At 35.9% G+C, this 21,620-nt stretch overlaps 1 protein-coding gene across 7 annotated transcripts in view; it reads left to right on the plus strand.

Annotated features, from left to right (window-relative positions):
- The window catches only part of ZRANB3 (zinc finger RANBP2-type containing 3), a 494,211-nt gene that overhangs the window by 23,165 nt on the left and 449,426 nt on the right, over positions 1-21,620 (plus strand). For all 7 annotated transcript variants that reach the window (XM_062605890.1, XM_062605928.1, XM_062605938.1 and 4 more), the window contains 12 exons: positions 2,781-2,799; positions 4,919-5,097; positions 8,230-8,461; positions 10,738-10,823; positions 13,549-13,720; positions 14,121-14,249; positions 15,753-15,872; positions 16,592-16,711; positions 17,246-17,425; positions 18,846-18,998; positions 19,629-20,097; positions 21,017-21,220. In XM_062605890.1, coding sequence (XP_062461874.1) covers positions 2,781-2,799; positions 4,919-5,097; positions 8,230-8,461; positions 10,738-10,823; positions 13,549-13,720; positions 14,121-14,249; positions 15,753-15,872; positions 16,592-16,711; positions 17,246-17,425; positions 18,846-18,998; positions 19,629-20,097; positions 21,017-21,220 — 2,063 coding nt within the window. The remainder of the gene's footprint in view (positions 1-2,780; positions 2,800-4,918; positions 5,098-8,229; positions 8,462-10,737; positions 10,824-13,548; positions 13,721-14,120; positions 14,250-15,752; positions 15,873-16,591; positions 16,712-17,245; positions 17,426-18,845; positions 18,999-19,628; positions 20,098-21,016; positions 21,221-21,620) is intronic.

Raw genomic sequence — 21,620 nt, forward strand, 5'->3', positions numbered from 1 at the left:
ACAATTATTGGACTGAAAGCAGTTGATCTCTAAAAGAATCTGCAAAAAGAAAGGCTTGGGTTTGTAAACTTCAGTTCAGGCAATTAATGAGTATTAAATAAAGGGAAAAAAAAAACAGTCTTTGAAGTGAGCAAAAGCTAACATTATTTTTAAATTAGCATTGTGTTTTAGTTGTCTGCAAATAAATGTCTTTGCCCAGCTGCAAATCATAGGCATTAAGGCCCCACAATCATGAGTCACCACAAAAAATAATTCTCTTCCTGTCTTTTTCCTTCCTAAATCTTTGCAAACTTGGGGATTTGTTTTGTTGTGTTTTCTTCCTCTAGCTTTCTCGCTCCATCCTTAACAGCTGGGTAGCAGCTGTGGTTACAAAGGTGTTGTAAGTAGATGGTTTGTTACATATAAAAATTGAGTTATATAAGATATATTTTGAATTAATTTTGTTAGTTGAAAGAAACTGATTGAACTTACAGTGGCCGATGGAGTGAGCAAACAGCAGTATACCATGTTTCTCAGAATATCAAATATTTATCTCGTACATCATGTCTGGAAAATACATCTTCTGCTGAGATTTCTATTCTGACCACAGAAATGCCCATTGTGGCCCCATGGGAATATGCATGTTATTAGACATAATGACAGCTCTAATTAATCCATTAGGCTGGGATTCATGCAGAAAAGACTGCTGTTGTGGTTTTGGGTAGCTACACTTACTTCGGAGTACATACCATTCAGGAGCAGTTCCATGTTACTTTAGAAGATTTTCAGTATCAAAATACAGAACAGTTATATCTTGGTATGTTAAATTTTATTATAGACAGACCTGGAAGATCTTTCCTGTTTTTTTCATGGAAGGAGCATTGAATTTCAGTTACATGGTGCAGTGGGTGCACATCTAGCTATGTGGCATAGGAGTACAGGAAGTTTCAGTTTCCCTAGAAGATGCAGTGGCTGGGAACAGACTATGAAGAGGAATTCATCCAGAGCAATTCATCAAGACTAGTTTGCATCTGTGACTGAAAGCTACTGGAGATAAGTGGAAGCCACAAGACAGAAGGATGCTTGAGTCAAGGGGAAGACATAGTGGCCTGTGAAGTTTATTCCCTTCCAGGTCTTGAAATATTTCATCATTTCTGAGACATGGCACCTTTTTTCTGTCAGTAAACATCTATAAATACTCAAGCCAAGTGATAGACTACATTGAGCTGTCAGTCTATTGCTGTCACTTAGTTCAGTGAACAGCACACTCATTGCTGTATTTCTCAGTCAGTGGTTTGACTAAGCCTATGCCCTTCGTGTGGCATTATGATACCAACTGGTGGGAGTGATTCTTCCAGTTAGCTTTTTATGACAATTTAGAAAATCATTTAAGACTTGAAAAACTTCCCAGATTACTTAGCAGTTGGAGAATTCATCTAATTGCCAGTTGCCTAACTGCAGCCCAAGCAGGTATTGCTATGAAGTTGGAGAAATTAACACTTTGTGCCCATTTCAGGTCTTGCTTTGGAATTCCCTGCTGTTGATTGTAGTCTGAAGATACTTAGTAAATCTGTATCTTCATGCAATCCAGGGTTGCTATAGGAAAAAAGAAAAATTTTAAGTCATCTCCTTGTTGAAAGACTTAACAGGAGTAGGTTGTTTCCTCACCTCCCTCTTACCTTCACGGTTTTTGCTTGGACTTGTGCCTTCCTTTGAATTCATTAGTGTGTGTGAATTTGATATATGTATTTTATCTAATAATTACTAGAGGTGGAAGAAGCTCTTGTAATTCTTTTGATAATGCTTTTGAATTGGATAGGTTTGTTGGTTAGATTTTGGGCTTTTTGTTTGTTTGTTTTAGTGTTGGGAGGTTATTCCAGCTTGGAAAAGTGTGTAAAGTAGTAGAGGTAAAAGTTTGTGAAGTAGTTGAAAGCTGAGATTGTAAAATAACTGTGGGTACACATTTGGAAAGATGCATTATCCATTTAATGGCTTAACTAAATGTCCATCAAATAATTTCCTTTGTCCTTCATCCAGTCTCAAAAATTTGATGAAGAAGCTTGCGTGGGCTAGACACATTTAAGTTCCCTAGACCCTACTTGAGTTAAGAATGTATGTACTAAGTAACTCAAAATACCTGTAAGAAATTCATATCAAAGGTGACATTTAGTCTTTAGAAAATGTAAAGATGCTGAACAGATGCTAGTTTTGACTGCAGGCATGGGATTATCATTGTCTTCACATGGCATAACATTAAGTAAGTGACTTCAAAACAGGTAAAAAATTAAGTAAATTTTTTTACTACTTTAGCTAATACAGTTGGTGGGGGAGAGGGGTTGTCTGTTTCTGTTTCAAAACAAATGTGACAGCTCTGGAAAGCAGCTTTTAAAATCATTCTGACATACAAATAATCCATAATCATGAAGCAGCAAAACCATTGGTGTATCTGAAAGACAAAAAATATTGAAGATGCCCTTCTTGCTTTGAAAATGTCACTTAAGAGTACAAGTAATTTACCACTAAACCAAAGCAGCAATTCAGTTTTATAGTGCAAGTTCTTCAGTAATGCTAACAGATTGAATCTACATTTTTACAATAATTGGCATACTTCTTTTCAAATTCATAATAAGTTTACTTTTTGCAGTTGGTATCTGTAGGAATGAAGTCTACCTTTTTTCCTTTCATTGATTCAGTAAATGCATAAGTTAAACCAGTACTTACAAATTGTTTATTATAAATTTATTTGTTACATTTACTATTAATTTTTGCTTTTTTCCTCTCTCTCCTTGTTTCTTATTTAGGTGCATGATTGCTGATGAGGTAAGTGATGTTTCTGTTTCTCTAACACCATTTTTTCATATATGAATGTGCTTCATGCAGATGTAACCTTTTTTGTTTGAGAGATGTGGGCAGAAAGGTTGGTAATGAATATCACTAGTTCCTGTGATATTCAACAGATAATCTGAAAATATCTAAGCAGAGACACATGAAACAAACAAACAAAACTTAACTACATGCACAGAGGAAAAAAAAGCCAAAACAACAAACCAACAAAAAAAAAAACAACAAAAACCCCTCCTACAAAGCCAAACATGAAAACTGACATAAGCTTAAAAGAAGCTTTGAGAAAACTTAGGAGGTTATTTAGTTTAAGTCTCCTCTATTACTCACTCTTAAAAATATTAACTCAGATGACTTATTTTATTTTTTAGCACTTTATAATTGCATAGCTTTTCTTAATGGCCCAAAGAGGTGGATTTTGAACAGATATGCCTTCCAAAGATGAATTTTCTTAAATGCACTGATCAAGCGGTAATAGTGAAATTCATTACTCCCATACAGTTGAAAATTTGTATTTTATTCCATGTTAGGGAAATTTGATTCCAGCATTTCTTCCCACAGACAAAACATTTTTTTATTAGAGTATAATGTTCTTGATGTGTTGTCAATTTAAAATTTTATCAAAAAAGAGGTGATGTTTGGGTATTGATGTAGTCTCCTTATTGTAATTTAGGTTTTCTTGAAACATGAAGAGGGAAAATGAGTGTGTGTGATGGGAATCTAACCTAGACAGGTGATCAGCTATATGGGATATAGATTCAGTAACAGGTGTGCTGCTGTGAAGAGACATGCCATTTATTCCCTGCTTATTTCAGCTCAGGTGCCTGGGCCACCACCAGTGACTGGGCAGTCTGAGTTAGTGAGACAGCTGTGGCAACCAACAAAAAATTAACTTTTTTTCTTTTTTTTTTTTTTTTTTCCAATTGGATTTGTTTTCAGCTGGCTCAAGCACTACTGGTGATGCTAGGGATGCTTGCAGGAAAATTTAATGAAAACTTGGCAGTTTTGAATGGAAATTTAGTATCGCAGTACTTCTCTGACTTTTTTTCTTTCTAGTAATAGTAGAAATATTCATTATGTTTTCCTCTATACCTGGGAAATCTCATGATATAATTACATCAGTCCATTTAAACTTAATAGTGAGGATATAAGTAAGTTGTTGTTTTATGTCTGTACCATGAATAGTTAGATGGCAGCAAATCAATTGAAATATCCACGGGATAATCCAAACTTCAAGATTGCTTTAGTAATCTTAAAGTGAAAGAATACTTTAAGGCCAGTCTCTGCTTTAGTGCTTAACAGGAGTCTGGAAATGTCTCATGTCGCGTGAACAAATAGAGAAAATAGCTGCATTCTTTGATAAAATCTTGGAGGTTTTACTTTTTAAACAAACCCTTAAATTCTGGATCCAGTATTCATCTGTTGTTATCTATAAGTCATTATATGGGAGTGTTCTTACCTATACAATATGAAGTAAGTACTTTCTTGTTAAATATGTATCTATATATTGTGTCTTTACCCTTCAGCTTGTCTGTAACCTGAATTCTCCGCTAGATGGACTTTCTCTTCTGTGGTAAACTGGTAGCTGTGGTGAATGAAAGCAGTAGTTTCTTTCTGTTGACCTCCTGGGTCAAAAGTCAAGTTCTTCATATAGATCTTCCTTTGTTCTTCAGCTGTGTATGCAACTTACCATAAAGTTGTCATTTTTATTTTAAGAAGACATCCCATATTTTTCTGTCCTTTGCATAGTCTTTTTAAAATGTTTTTGGTAGCTTAACAAGTTAAAGAGTTTGATCTTTATAGCCTACCCTACTAAGGGCCTGGAAAGAAACTCTTCTGAAATGAATGGAAATGCTTCTTTCAGCTTTAGTGAGCTAACTAGGTAAAATATATGTTTTAATCCATTTAAAGAGAGGCGTCTACTTTCATAAAATATGATCTGTGGTAACAAATTGACAAGGAAATAGATACTATGCAGGTAGCACTTTGGCTTTGTTTTCTTTATCTGGTTCTGTCTTTGCAAAATAATTTTGATGGACTGGAATATGCTTTCTAAGCAGAGACTTCTGTTTTTAATTTTTATCTTTTCTTTTCCCAGATGGGACTAGGTAAAACAATTCAAGCAATTGCCATCTCCTATTACTATAAAAACGAATGGCCTCTCTTAATTGTAGTACCTTCATCTCTGAGGTACCCTTGGGTTGATGAGATGGAGAAGTGGATTCCAGAACTCTCTCCAGATGATATTAGCATCATTCAGAACAAAACTGATACTGGGTGAGTAAAGTTTTTTGTTCTGCCAACAAACTTGTTCAGCCCTCCTGTCCTAAAGCAAGGCCACCTAGAGCCAGTTGCCCAGGACTGTGTCCAGGTGTTTTTTAGTATTTCCAAGGATGGAGACCCCATAGCCTTTCTGGACAGCCTGTGCCAATGCTCAGTCACACCTGCAGTAATAAAAAAAAAAGTGTTCTTCATATTCAGCAGGAACTTCCTGTGTTTCAGTTTGTGCCAATTGCCCCTGGGCCTGTCACTGGGCACAATGGAAAGGAACCCAGCTCCATTTTCTTTACACCTTGCCTCCAGGTATTTACATTAGTAAGATCCCCCCAGAGTCTTCTCATCCCTAGGCTGAACAGTCCCAGTCAGCCTTTTATGACAGAAGAGGTTCTCCAGGCCCTTAATAACCTTAATGGCCCTTCGGTGTACTCTTTCCCATACATCCATGTCTCTCTTGTACTAGGGAGCCCAGAACTGGACACAGCACTCTAGGTGTGGCCTCACCAGTGCTGAGTACAGGGGAAGGATCACCTCCACCTCCCTGAATCTGCTGTTAATAACTTTATCTAATGCAGCTGAGGATACAATTCACCTTCTTTGCTGTAAAGGCACTGTGCTGGCTCACGTTCAACTTAGTACCCACCAGGACCCCCAGGTCCTTTTCTGCTAAGCTGCTTTCCAGCTGAATGGCCCCCAGATAATGGTGCATGGGTTTTTTTCCAAGATGGTGAACTGTCTTGGAAATGGCAGACTATCTACTATTGTCTTGGTTGGTGGACTATCTACTCCTTGTTGAAATTCATGAGTTGCCTGTCAGCCTTTTTCTTCAGTCTGTTGTGGTCCCTCTGGATGGAAGCATGACCTTCTGGTGTGTTAGCCACTCCTCTCAGTTTTGTATTATTATATTATACTTGTAGCTCATCACCTTTGAAGTTGAGAGGTCTGCTGAGGTGTCCCTGCCCATGGCAGGGGAGTTGGAACTAGATGATCTTAAGGTCCTTTCCAGCCCTAACTGTTCTATGGTTCTATGGTTCTTTCAAAATAGCAAGTGCTCGTCTGCTGAAAATTAGATTACTTCAGTGTGTCTCGAACTGAACATACACAGTTATTTCTCAACTCTGATGAATTACCTTGTGTTCATTAGCTTCTGTAAAACAATTTGAACACATTTTTAGAAAACTTTTGGTATATGTTTAAAACAAGATAGTAATTACTGTTAAAATTCTATTTAGTGTACTGAGAACATTTGTGAGTTAGAGTAAGTATTCTCTAAATAACTGAAAACATCATCATGTCCTAGGCTTTCTATCTTTAGACTTAATAACATGAATTTACCAAAGAGAGACTTTCAGTCTTGTTTGTTATTCTAATAACTCTCCTATTACACTGAATTACAAGGGTATTGTTTAGTCTGCTCTACTGTAAATGATGTGCTTGATTTCATGGTAATGTCTAGATGTTGTTCTAAAAGTTCTGCGTAAGGGAGACTGATCTTCATCTTGTCTGGGAAGTATCAGAAAGTAACTTGGCCTCCAAGATGTGCAGATGGGACAGTAGCTTGGAACCTTCTTTGTGGTAACCAGAGAAATCCAAATGAAAATGCATTTTAAAAGTAGTAGTTGCTACCGATAGTCAATATGTATGTTTATCACAGGAGTATGGGAACTAAAATAAGGATCCAATGAGCCTTTTTTTTTTTTTAAGCTATTTAGCTAAAATGCACACAAACTTCATGCTTATAGTGCTGAATGCAGAAAGGAAAAATGTGGAATAGGGAAAATAATGGCAAAAATAAATGGCAAACAATTCTGTTCATTTTCTGTCTTTAAGATTTTAAAAGAAGTAGACCTTAACCATTATCGCTTTTATTCAACAGCAGGGGAAGAGGAAAACTTGGGTTTCTGCTTGTTTTAACTCCCAGGAGGCTTCCCTAGCTGTAAGAGAGGTAGCTGTTGAACTAATTAATATTTTAACATTAAAAAATGTTTTATACATTTGCAAGAAAATGCAAAAATGCAGCTACCAAACTTGGTTTAGCATTTTGTAACATTTTGCTTCCATATGTTCAGCCTGGATTTCTCTCCATTCCATACTTGCTTTTCTTCAAAACTTTAGTGGAATTTACTGCTTTAAGTTGTTTAACTTAATTTAAACAGATTAAAATATACTTAGGCATCGATTGATGTTCTTATGATTTCTAACAAAATTTTAAATTGGATGTTTCTTGACTAAATTGGTTACACCAACAATAAATAATTCTGTAAATTTTTTTATTCACCCTTCACAAAGTGGCAGGGGAAGTACTTGTTTTCCCGGTTGCTGCATTTATCTGTGCAGTGACAGCCAGAATCTGTAGTGCATTGACCACAGTGCTGGTGCTCTTAACCATTTCCTCTTCCATACCCAGAGGCATGAATGTCCACATGCATGTACTTTCTTCCTCATAAATACTCAAGGAAACTTCAGCTTAGTTAGGTCTTTGATCTGGTGCTACTGGAGAACAAATAAAAATCATGCCAGCAGAGCAGTAGCATCTGACAGATGGTAGACAAGCTATGACTCCCATTCTGGTGACTTGTTTGTCTAACAGCTCTAAGAGTTCCTGTGCTGCTCAAAGGCTCCTGAAGGTCTACAGTGCTCTCTAGTGATTAAAAATTAATTTGTGCCTTGGGCCTATCAATGCCTTTAAATTTATTGTAAGAAGTTCCTTTCCAACTAAACACTAAATTTTCATCTTGTGCCTTGATTTTTATTATTTTGCGTGTTTAGGTGCTGTTTACATAATGTGCTCATAATGATCTGACTTGTGTAATATTTTTATCCAAAAAGTAGATTTGTCCTATGCAATACTCCTGGAAAGCAGCACAAGTTGAAGCAATGCAACCAGATAAAGAAACTTCCTTTTAAATGCAATGTCTGTCTTTTAAAGTGGCAGTGAAATGTGTGTGATTTGTAAGTGTGTGATGTTAATATGTTTTAAACACAAAAAGCTGTTATTATTAGTTTGACAGCCCACTAATTAATCAATCATATGTATGTCCTTTTTGAAAAAAGTTTGGTGCAATTCCTTTGCTATTTCCATTTTCCTATAATGAAAGCTTGCTAAGAAAACTTCTGGATTTTCTCTTTTAGGAGGATATCAACCAGCAAAGTAACGATTCTGGGGTATGGCCTGTTAACTTCTGGTGCACAGACTTTAGTAGACACCTTGTACAGGCAGAACTTTAAGGTAGTTGTGATTGATGAATCACACTACATGAAATCCAGAAATGCCACCCGTAGCAAGATTTTGTTGCCAATTGTGCAGAAGGCTCTTAGAGCTATTCTTCTTACTGGAACACCTGCTCTAGGACGACCTGAAGAGGTATTTGACATAGTGTTTTGGTTTTTAAGGATAGTATCAGTAATAAATGAACTATATTGTAGTTTACTTGAATATGTACAATTATATGCTTTATAACATCAAACCTGCACTTGCTGCATTATGAATAAGTATGAGAAATAAAAACAGTGTCTTTGAGTTGACTGCATTGACATTTTACAAACTTGTGTCATGCACACGTGACTTGAAACGGTGTTTCCTATAGGAAATTAATCTTGCATGTAACAGACTGTTGGGTGGAAGAGAAAATAAGGAGCCGAAGTAGGTAATTATTTTGTTCTACTGTGTAAGAGAGTCCTTGGTAGGTAAGAACTTGTATTAAATCTTCTGCTTGATCATCTGATACAGGAAGTCCTTTATTTATTGCTGGTCTTTTGAATATTCCTAATGTTCACTTGCATTTCGTAAGTGGAAAAAAATACATCCTGTGCTTGTTGCAGCCCAGAAAGATAAATTTTCCCTTGGCGGAAATTCAGCTTACAGAACTGGGGAGGAGCAGAGATGAAATTAAAACCTACTTGGATTTTATACGAACCCAAGAAAACTGCCTTTATTTATCAAATGTAGAAATTAATGGAATATAAGAGCTAATTTGTGTCCAAGGAACTTGTAAGGGTTATATAGGTAATACTTTACAGTTTAGAGGTTCTTGCTGTGTAAATAGAACTTATGTCAAGACCCTTTAATTTGATCAGAGAGGTTATATCTCAAGAAAGATATCCAGTGTATGAAAAAGGGCTTGGTGTATTATGAGTGTTTGCTTTAAACTTTAAAACAAATGTTTATATCTGTGGGTATGGGCAATTCTGAAACTGCCTGCACCAAGATATTGCAACCAATCCTGGAAGACAAATTGAAATTAGAAAGTGTATTGTACATTGCTACGAAGATCAGTAAGTAACATTGCAAAAGGCCTTTGAAGAAAATTCCATACAAGGTTTCCTTGATCATGGTAATGTGGTCAAGACTGATGTACAAATGGAAAATTAATTCAGACATTTTTATAGTGACACCAAAGTTCTACCATGGCTTATAAGGTAGAGTGTAAAAAGCACTACATCTCTTTAATCAGTTCTGTGTCATAAGCAGAATCTTTCTGTGAAGTCTTTAAAAGGAATATGTATGGGAAACAAAAAACGTGATTAATTTGTATTTCTGTACTTTTATAGCAAATAATTACAGGCAGTTTCTTGTTTGACCTAGATCTATATCAAAATAGCATTTCAGCTGGGTGATTAAATTGGGTTTGGTGGGGGTTTGGGGGGTTTTTGGCTTTGAGGGTTTTTTGTTTTGGCTTGTTTTCTAATTTTTTTTCTTAATACTGCTTTTCAGTTCTCTGACTTTTGTCTTGAAAGAAGCCTGTGAAGAACGAGATTAGGCTACAGTAATTTTCTTTTTGGGAGAGGTCACTAGCATGTGATTATGTAATATGAAAGCTTACATGACGGAAGTGATGCACAGTAGATTTAAGAGGATTGCAGGGGAATGCATTTAGGAGAGAGCCTTCTATATTATTCTTTGTCTCTATGCTACCCCCTGCTGCTTCTGAATAGTGTGTCAGATCTAGTACTGATCTTTGAATCGCGAAAGCTTTGACAGTAAAACAGCCTATAAAGTAGGATTCTTTGTGGCTTTAGGTTCTTTAGGTTGTTTTTAGGTTCTTTAGGTTGTCTAAACTGATATTCACGTCCTGCTGTGTGGCTTTGAGCAACCTGGTGTAGTGGAAGGTGTCCCAGCCAGTGGCAGGGGGGTTGGAACCAGGTGTCTTCTAAAACAAAGCATTCTCTGATATTCAACAAGGAAGAAAGGCATGGAATTTCTGGTCTGTATTGTCATTGTCTGTTTTTTGAAGTAAAACTAAAGAATTAGTAGGTTTTCCATGTATCTTGAAACAGACTATTCATGGAATAGCTGTACGGAAGCTTTGCAGAAGCCCATGTACCTTGCAAACGACAGAAATTGCATTTTGAGGAATAACATCTTCTTATCTGTGTTTTCTTGTCCATTGTAAGTCTATTCTAAGTCATCAGCATTGTGTTATGATGTTCAGGATACTCTCTTCTTTGAGGGCCTCCCAAAACTGTCCTGTCTCAAGGCATGTGAACACTCCTATGAAACGTTTTTGCATGCATATGAAGCTGTGTACTTTGTGTGCAACTACTGAATGCAAATTTAACACAGTAATCATGTAATAATTATTTCTAAATAGTCTTATATTTGCAGGCAATTTTTCAGTATCACTTTTTTTTAAAATGCAGCTTTTCATGCAGATTGAGGCACTGTTTCCAAGAAGATTTGGAACCTGGAGTGAATATGCCAAAAAATACTGCAATGCTCGTGTCAGGTATGTCTATACTTCATAGAATCATAGAATAGTTTGGGCTGGAAAGGGGCCTTAGAGATCATCTTGTTCTCGGGACAACATGCTCCACTGCCTCACCACGCTTAGTGAAGAATTTCTTCCTAATATCTAGTATAAATCTATCCTCTTTCAGTTTAAAGCCATTCCTCGCTGTCCTATCATTACCTGTCCTTGTAAAAGTCTCTCTCCAGCTTTCTTGTCAGCCCCTTTAGGTACTGGAAGGCTCCTCTAAGGTGTCTTCAGAGCTTTCTATTCTCCAGGCTGAACAGCTCAGGTTTCTCAGCCTCTATTTTCCTGTAAGTGTCTTTGATTTTCTTGTCATGTGAAGTGAGAGGATCAGTAAGTAGTACTTAAGTACCATCCTGCTTGGAAATCGACGGTCAGATACCATCTCCTCCATCAAAGAGGGTTGACAAAAGGATAAATTGGTAGGAGACTTTATTTGAGGAAAAAATGGAAGGTATTAAAGTCTGAAATGAAGTGCCAGGACTTCAAAATTATTTACAAATTTACTGTTGCTGGTATGAAGTGTGTAGGTTTTACCTTTAGAGGTGGAGTGTCAGCTATAGCTGAAACTTTGGAGTTTCTGACTGTCTTATGCTCATGTCATGTAATAATTTACATCTCTCTTTATTATGGGATCTAGTCTTTTTGCTATCCTACCATGCATGGGTGGGAAGAAAGTACAGTACTTGTCTCTGTATTTTATAGATTGAGTAAAAGTAAAGGTATAAAACTCCCAGAAGCAGTAGTGTGTTTGTAATTCTGTTTGAAGGATCAAATGAAGACATTTTAAGTTCTTGTCCACCGCCTTGCCTCCAATTTCCTGGGTAACCTTGCTCATTACGCATTTTTTACACACATGTGCCTAATGAATTTTAACCCATTTTTATCCCTTGCGTCTTTAATGAATTTTCGTCTTTCATGTGCTTTAACTTGTTAAGGAGCATTCACTTCCTTCTGACTTACTTCTCTTAGCTTTAGTTTAATGATTGGTTTCTCTAGCTATATTCTAAAATAGAGGGGATAGAGGAAACTGATATAAAATGCTTAGTTTTATCCATCTGAATCTGATACAATCTGGAATGAAAGAAGTTATGAGAAAGGAAGAACCTTTAAAAAATTCTTAGATAAGATTTCATATCTGTAACTTCAAAGCAGTAGATTTTGTAAGCTAAATTTGGTAGAATTTAGATTTATTTTTTACAGTAATAATTACATGGTTTCATTTTCATAAAACTTGTTTATCTCCCTCCATCATATACATTTTATCAGCATTTAACTTCAAATAACATGGAAGAGTGCTGTCTAATTTTCAGAGAAAAGCTATTTTTTTCCATGGTGTTTTGACTGAATGCATCTGTAATTTTCACACCACAAGTGTGCGTGGGTACACCATGGTTAGCTACTCAGTCATAGATGGTTAACTTATTTTTGGAATACCATAAATGTAATAGAAATCAAGTTCAGGGTTTGGCAAGTTTTCAGTAAATAACTTTGTCTCATGACCTGGCTGAAACAAAACATCCTGTGGTAATAAACCTGATAGGATTATTTTATGCAGCACTTTCTGTGAAAATGCTGTGGGTTTTTTCTTTAGGTGTTCATGGACACCTGTTTCTAAAGATGAGGTCCAAAGTATTTCTGTGTTTTTGCTACCATTTCTTTTATATCCCCAATGCGCAAGCTGGAGGGAGGAAACCTTTCTGAGGACAGCCATATAAATAGACCAAAGAAGGCATTTGAGTAAAAGATGATGCTGTTTGCCATCTACGGAGCATTCTAAGTGTTTTATGCCAATAGTTCACCGCTGCAGAAGTGAGTCCCTGTCTTCTTCCTAAATGGTTATAGGCAGCCAAGTAAAATACCGTTGGTAAGGCTTAAAATTATCTGATTTATTTATTTATTTATTTTAAAATACCAGTAAAATTGCATGCTTGCAGCGTACTCTCCTGGCCTTGGAAAATGGTACCTGGGCTTCTCTCCAAAGGCAGCAAAATCTGTCACACTTGTTATTGTGTTATCTCTTGGCAGTGTTGACAGAGAAAAGCTGGTGTTCCTGCTGCAACACTTCCTTAACAACAACAACAAAGTGAAAAAAGTTAATAAATTCTTTTCAACTTACAGCTTTTTAACCTTAAACCCACTTCCTCTATTTAATCTTAATCATTAAATAGTATTCCATTTAAAGATGGTATCTTAAGCTTTAAATCCCATCTCTGACTGTAACTAGGAGGGAATTTTTGGGGAGGGAAACAAAGGAATATTAATGGTGATCTTTGCAGCTTTCATGATAGCTTCTTTCTCAGTTATTCCTCTCTATAATATAATAAAGAACATTCTCATGGTGGTGTATTTTTCTCATCAGTCCACTGAAACAAGCATTATAAAATTATACCTGAAACTTTTGCTTCCTGTAGAAAGGGAAGTGTAGCTGGGATGAAATACAGGATTGTATACATCTGATGAGTAGTAATGCCTGCAGACAGCAGTATTTGCTGGGAAGTCAAAGCAGCTCTGGCTTTAACGTTGAAAAGAATCAGACAGAAAGCAGTCATCTCTCTGGTGTAAACAGGAGCACCAGGCATTGTCACCTAGCACACTTTCATATGTAATAGTGTGTTTTAAAATTAGTTATGTACTGAAGGTTTTTGTTGAATTTGGAAGAGCTAGTTTGTACCCTCAGTTTCTGATTTTTCATTTTCAGGTTTTTTGGTAAAAGGGCTCAATGGGACTGTAGAGGAGCTTCAAATTTAGAGGAACTACACCAACTTTTAAGTGAAATAATGATCAGAAGACTGAAGAATGATGTTCTAACTCAGTTGCCTCCCAAAGTTAGGCAGCGTATTTCATTTGACCTCCCACAAGCTGCAGCTAAGGTAAATTTTCCACTTTTGCTAACAACACATTTGTTAGTAAATAGTAATATCTGTGTCTTTGTATGTATTTATATGTATGCAGGTATATTATAGGTGGTTGCAAAGAATGTGTGAGTATATAACACAGCATCTCTTGCTTTTTTTAAAATATAACAAAGTATGAATATAGCAATTTTTGTGGCATCAGATAATGATAAAATTCACTGTAATTTTAGTACAGACTTCTTCCTTTCTGTCTTACTTTTCCTAAGATTTTGAATCCTACAGTTAACTTCCAGCCAAATTTAATAGAGTTCTCAAAAACACTCAGTTTTTAAACATTTTATGCTTGAAATGTGTATTTTGAAGTAGAATGCGCTTTGTACTATGTATCTAACCACTGATCTCTTCTACCAATTAGAATTTAAATACCACTTTTGCAGAGTGGGAGAAATTAATGAGGAATCTGAATTCAGATTCTTCTGAAAGCCACTTTTCTGAAGTCATGAATCTGATCACACGCATGTATAAAGAAACAGCCATTGCCAAAGTAAGTGTGGAAGTCTTTTCTTAATATATTTTAAATACCCAGTCTGTTTTTAACTTAATAAAATTAATTGTATTGGCCTGAATACTAGATGAGGTTCAGGTTTCTTATAACTCAATGTGGAGAAATGCTCTTTTTTTCCCCCTGTATGTTTACAGAATAAGCTGAGTCCCTGAACTAAGTGTTAAAACTGTTACTGATTAGGTGTCCACCAAGATGCCTGAGACTGTCCAGAAATACAGCCTTCCAACAGCACTAAATGCATTTGACAGACTTAGGGATATACTGAATGTGGATGCTTCAGAGACATACATACCTGTGTGCCAGCAGCTGCTGCACCTGACCCAAGATGGTGCTGGTACAGCCCTTGTGCAGACTGTGTTCTGTCAGTGCTAGTTCTCCCCGTGGATAAATGTGGAAGAACAATCCCCTCTAGCTGGTCTCATTGAATGGGACCCCATGTTTTTGTATTTCGTCCTGTAGTACTGTAGCTTAGACTGTAGGGAAAAACAAGTTAATGACCAAAATGTTTTACATGCCCACTTTTTATCCTGCTATCAGGCTTCATTGCACTGACCTATTTTTAGAAAGGGATAGAAATTCAAACAAGTTCTACATGCTGCTGGAGCAGGAAGAGTTGAGAATCTGACCAGCTCCCTCAGGTTGTTTTTTATCCCTATCTTAAAAATGTCACTGTGGTTCAGTTGCTATTTCTTCCCCACTTTTCTGGTCTCTCCCCTCTGGAAATCCATTTTCAAATAGAAAGCTAAAAGACAAAGAGAGAAAAAAAGAAACCTGAGGACTGCTGCAGTGGGTATTGCACTAACCACTGATAACTGATGAATTTTGTTATTAACTGTCACTGTTACTTTTGACAGTTTTTGTAAAAGATATTGAAAATTACATTTGACACAAAGGAATTCTATGAATGTTTCAATAGAGAAATGTTATGATTACAGTATCATGAAAGTATCAAAATTATTCTTTCAGTTTTGAGATATGGCTTCATGTGGGTGCAGCAACAGTTCTGATTAAACAAGATCTCCGTTTGAAATATGTTTGGACAGAAATCAGTTCTGATTTTTTTTTTTTTTTTTAAATATGGCTTAATTCTATGATTCTATGAAAACATCAGATAATGATCTTGTAACTAAAAGGGGTTTTATCTACATCTTAATCTGGCAGAAGTGCCATTTTTCTGGAGGAAGTGCTAATTCTGTGATTATTCTTTTATTCATTTATTTTATTTTTATTTTTAGTATAACTGTTTGGATTTTTTTTCCTGAGGTTTCTTGACAACATAAATTTGCATTTTTTTTTTTAATTTGAATAATCTTATCTTTAACAAAGTGTTAATTTTGTTAAAGTCTTAAATGGATAACAGAAAGAATTGAAGTTTTACCTTTTCGTATTATAGGAAATTGAAAGACATTAAAATAAAAACAAAACTGTCTTTTTGAATATCTTGTTTGTCTTAACTAATGAAAATAAACTCTCTTACTTCAGGCAGGAGCAGTAAAGGACTATATCAAAATGATGCTTGAAAATGACAAACTGAAGTTCCTAGTTTTTGCTCATCACTTAAGCATGCTTCAAGCCTGTACAGAGGCAGTTATAGAAAAAAAGGTAATGATTTAACAAATGCACACACAAATTTAACTTCAGAATTTACAGTTACATATGAGCTTTGTTTGAATTCAGTAGAATTACCTGTGTGTACAGAAATTTATGGATTTTAAGTATATACACGTCAGTGCCACTGGATTAAAAGGGGTTGTGATTTTGAAGAACTGTTTTATATCCAAGGATAATATAAACACATTTCATATGATACCTTATTATTATTGGCAATATTGTAGGCAGTTGTTTCCCAAGTTTTCCTATCAATGTGCTTCTGTCTTTTTTTCTTTTACAAAACACTGTCATTGCACCTGAATATTTAATTCAAAGCAGTAAATATGTTTGCAAACAACCTTCATAGTATATTGATTGTGGACTCTAAACCATTGCTAGGGAATGGTCACTAACTTTGCTGTTTTATATTGTTATTATTATTTTGCAAATGATTGAAATTTTAATAAGTCATGTCAGGGAAATTACAGATTCTGCTGTGGAGTATTGTATTTTAAGACCTGATGTTCGTTGTCTTCTCCTTTTGTAAACAGGGAATACGAAGTCTACACTTCTCTACATAGAGGCTTAGTTGTAAATCAAAGGGCAAAAGAGTACTGATATATCAGTTACATGAATAGAACAGATGTTTTCATATTTTTACTGGGGGACAGAGGGTGATTAGATCTAAAAATGGACACTGATAATGTAATTTTGTCTCTGATATGTTATAGGTTCATTACATACGAATAGATGGAAGTGTTCCTTCAGCAGAAAGAACACATCTTGTCAATCAATTTCAGAAGGATCCTGATACCCGCGTTGCTATTTTGAGTATTCAAGCAGCTGGTCAGGTAGGACAAAAAATAAAATACGTGAAATAAGAAACCTGAAGAGTATAGATAGTAAAGGCATTGGTGACAGAAGTGATTAACTGAAGGCAGTTTATCTTCATGACGTATGTCTTTTTTAGACTCGTATATTATCTAACATTTTTACAAATAATGTTAACTCTTTAAGCCTCTCATGAAATTACTTGAGCAAAAGCAAGATCAGCAACAGCATCTCATTCTTGAATATTAGCAAAATTCTATTTCTCTAAAAGTACCAGATGAATAAGAAATAGATGTTACTTCTGTAATGAAAAGCAGTATGCAGTCTTTGTACAATATTGAAGTATTTTCTGAATCTTGCTTACATCTGAGGCCCAAGGAAGAAATCAGTGTAATAGGCCTGTCTGTTGTTGAGATGGTCCCTTTTATTTCTATGCAAGAATTTCCTGTACAACCTTTAGATTCCCCCCCCCCCCCCCCCCCCCCCCCCCCAGTTCAGATATTCAGTTGTTTGTGGAATCTTTTTTCTAAAATGCATATACTTATTCCATTTAGGGTTTAACTTTCACTGCTGCTACTCATGTTGTGTTTGCTGAACTATATTGGGATCCAGGCCATATTAAGCAAGCAGAAGACAGAGCACACCGAATTGGGCAGTGCAGTTCTGTGAATATTCACTTCCTTATTGCAAAAGGAACAATGGATATTTTAATGTGGGCAATGCTGAATCGGAAGGTATGTGTGGAGTAGAACCAAATAATCAAGAACCCGCTATGGTTAAGATAGCACATAAGTGCATGTATGCATGTACCAAATAACATTAACCTTCTTCCTTATCTGGAGGACCTAGAATTGCTAGTCATCAAAATGGCCATGTCTGTTCTGAGTTAGTCTTTTCTAGCGTTTTGTTCTCCATTTAAGATCCAAACATAAGTAACTTTTTTCCAAGATGAATGAGATGGTTCACATCTATAGATTGGGGTTTTTTTATCTTCTAGCTTTTTATTGCTTTGGTTGTTACAATTATAAGGTTTGCTGCACATTAATGACAGCTAGAGTTTGGTGTGGGATTTTTTTTTTTGACTGGATGAGTATTGTGCCTTAATTGAACTTCAGTTCTGAGAGGCAGAAGCATTGCAGTAATCTTATCATCTGTTGCCAGATTACACAGTCCTTGTTAGGAAGAATGGTTCCATTCTGCTTTCTTTGCTAACTTGGAAGATCTTTGAGAATTCAGAGTACTAAGAAACATAATTTGGCTGTTCTACTTCTGTGACCTTTTTGTAGCCTTTGATACCATTCATTCGTGTCTTGTTTTGACAGCTGAGGTGTGTTAGTCTTCTGCCAGCTCTTGTTTTCAGACATTTCCAGAAGTGTCAGTGTAGAAAGAACTGCCTCTTAAACTCTATTTGTCAGAATCATTTGAGATTGTGGTTACACGGGATTTATTCTGATGGAAATTCTGACTTACGGTTCTTGTTCCTGTACGTGGCTACCCCTGTGTTGTAGGGATTCAGTTGTTTGTGTCCGTACAGTTACTGTATTGGGAAACTGATAACCTTTTTTTTTTTTTTTTTTTTTTTTGCCAATGTTTTCCTCTCCTGCTGATGAGTCCTCACAGCTTGAAGAATCTGGGTACTACAGGCTGTATTTGGTGTTCAGTTGGGGATTGAAATTCTGTGTTCTATTTACCGTAGGTACCTCTGAAAAAATCTCCCATCAGCCTGGCACATTAAGAGTCTCCTTAAATTTGACATAGATGAATCTCAATATATTCACTAACAATTTAGCTGACAAGTTCTGCCACTAAACTGCTTTTTTAAATTAAGTCTCCTTTTTTTCTCTTCATTCCAAGCGAAAGGTGTTAAGGTTGTAAGAGAGGTACCCAATGTATACTCTTAAATAAATGCTGACATTTTATATACAACTTTGGAAGTCACAGTATGCTAAATGCACTACTCATTATTATTTGTGCAGAAGTGGGTACTGGAACAGGAATAGTTTTAATCACTGAAGTTATTTTGAATTAGTACAGTTTCTTACTTTGCAAATGCTGAATTAAGTTTGCAAGGGACGAAGATTGAGTGAATGTAGGTAAATAAATTTGTTCCAACATGTGAATTCCTTGGAAACTATGCAAGTCGTCTTTCTGCAGGCCAAAGTTACAGGCAGCACCTTGAATGGCAAGAAAGAGAAAATGCAGGCTGAAGAAGGTGATAAAGAGAAATGGGATTTTTTGAGTTTTGCTGAGACCTGGACCCCAAATCAGAGCCTAGAAGATCCCAAAAATGAAATTCTGTTTACACATGTGAGACTCAAAACTTACATTTTTCTGTTTTATTTCATCAAAAAAAAAAAGTAACTGTTGGTTGCGTAAGCTTTCTGTGCACTGCAGACTTTACTAATGGAAAAGCACTAAATAAGTAGAAAAAGTAATTAAAATTCCACTTTAAAAGTTAGATGAAGTTGGGAAAAGTGCTCTGCTCGGTACAAATGTCATCTACAGGCTTCTGGGGGGGTTCTTAGGTTATGTTTGGATGACTGACTCGCACTCAGAGTCACGTAAGTAATACCTGTTTAAACTACATCTTTAATGACTATACTAAATTTAATTATTTTAAAAATAGTGCTTATAAGCCTTTCCTTGTAATAAACATAATCAAAAAAGCCATATAGCATATACCAGGTCTGTGTATTTGTGGTGTTTCAAAGTTTTGTGAGAATATTGGAAATACCTTTTACAAAACAGAAGAGGAATGGTCAATTGCGATTTCTGCTAGCTGTTTATTCTTGAGGAAAATATCTTTTGTTTCCATCTCCAAAGTAAAAATAACTTTTTGGATTAGAGGGTGATACTAATGGAGGAAAATAGTAATTTTAACAGCTTTTGATGCGGTACTTATAAGGGGGGTTAACATATTTCTTTCCCCTTTCCTAGTTTGAAAAGGAAAGGCAGCATGACATACGTTCTTTCTTTTCCCCCAAATCGTCCACTGAGAAGAAACGCAAAATATTTTGTGGTAGTGAATCACTACATAATGATTCAGAACCTTCTGATGGTACAAAAGAAGAAGATGCAGTGCAGAGTAATGAAAACCTGGATTCCACAATTATAAGTGATGTGAATACAATTTGTCATGAAAGTACCTGTGAACCTGAAGCTAAAAGAGCAAAAAGCCTAAATGGATCTACTCCAGTCAACTCCAGTAAAAAAAAGAAAAAACCTTTGACTGGAAAAAAGCCCTTTTTGTTTTCAGAAAAAAACAGTGAAATCCTTCCTTGTGACTTCAATACTTCAAGCAAAAGCACAGCCTTAAATAAAGTTTGGCACTGTAGAGTTTGCACTTACACTAATAATGAATTCCTCCCTTATTGTGAAATGTGCAATTCTCCTCAAAGTGGTAATGGTAAGTAACGTGTGCTGCAGAGAAAAATATGCATTTTCAGTTGTGATTAGCTTCAGAAAATACAGTATTTTTGAACATACAAATCCAGACAGAATATGAAGAATGCTGTCTTTACGTGAACAGATACCCATTAAGTGATCCTTCTTGACTGTGCTTTTCCCAAGCATCTTTTACGTAAGTCTAATTTGAAACAAATGGAAAAGTCAGATAAATGTTAACAGGGTATAAATTCTATGAGGAAGGATGTATTACTTGGTTTTCTTTGCAGTAAATGTAGCTCTCCTTTTCCGTGAGGTTTATTGTTATTCTAAATCCAATGAAATGACAAACTTTTTCTCTACCTCTCAGAACTTAACAGTGTGGTATTGGAGCTTTATTAACTTGGGTATTGTGTGTTCGTTGTGAGAGACATTATGTGGAAAATATGGCATTTCTTGCTCCAGCAGGTCAAAGTAGATTTATTTCATTTAGCTGGAAATTTAATAAAACATTTTCATAAATCTCTCCCCATATTTGCATTTTAGTTGCAAAGGAAGGAGTAAGGTTTTTTTCTTTCTTTTTTAAATTTTATTTAAGTTTCTGTGCTTGTTCAAGTAAGGACAACTTAGCTCAGTGCCTGGAAAACTACTTTGTGTGTTTATGGTCTACAAGAACTGCATATAAAATAGAATTGCTAACTGCATTATATTATTATATAACTGCATATAATTTGACAAACTGGGTTCATGAAATTGCAGAGATGGAAAACTTTGTTCCATGTGATTATACTCCTAATATTAAAGTTAGCTCTAGTTTTTTAAGTTTTTGGTTTGTAGTAATATTGGAGAATAAAATGCAGTTTCTTTGTATTTCAATTGCGTAGTCCTGTCTCCTCATGCGTCCTGATTAGGTACCCGTTTGTATGTTTCTTTGTCTAAAGTTGAGAGAAATTGTGAAACTCTGATGAGCCAATCTGAAGAAGACATGTCAGAGGACTCAAGAAGAAATGCAGAGAGAGGAGGGTGCAGTGCTGAAGACAGAAGAGAAGATCTGGGGGAAACAGTGACCCAGCAGTCTGTTGAAATCGGCAAACATGAAACCATTGAAATTGAAAATGAAGAAAGTGAAAAAAGGTGTGGAGACGGTAAGGTGGGACTCCTATGAAAGAATTATTATATCCCATTGCAAAACTGTATTAAATGCCTCAGGCATGAAAAACAACATAAAAGCCTAAACATCTGGTAGACATACATGCACTAGCACATGACTTTCTCGTTTTAGCCTGGGATGTTTATTGAATTTTGACGATGGATAAACCCAGCCTTTCTGTACAAGTCCTGAAGCAATACAGAGTTTTTGGCTGACTTAAGAACTATGTCAAACTAGCAGCTGTGAACCTGTATAGTTTTATTGAAACTTATGATGGCGTTTACTTGCTTTCAAGGCAGCCGCTGGCAAAACAGATGATAGGTAATTCATGAGAAACAGGAAAATAAAATACGCAAATATCTTAAAAGCTGGCTGCTTGAGCTGTGTAACTCATT

The sequence above is a fragment of the Pezoporus occidentalis genome, unplaced genomic scaffold (genome assembly GCF_034315485.1).
Source record: "Pezoporus occidentalis ecotype Australia unplaced genomic scaffold, CSIRO_AGI_Poc_V1 ctg12, whole genome shotgun sequence".
NCBI classification, from domain to species: domain Eukaryota; kingdom Metazoa; phylum Chordata; class Aves; order Psittaciformes; family Psittacidae; genus Pezoporus; species Pezoporus occidentalis.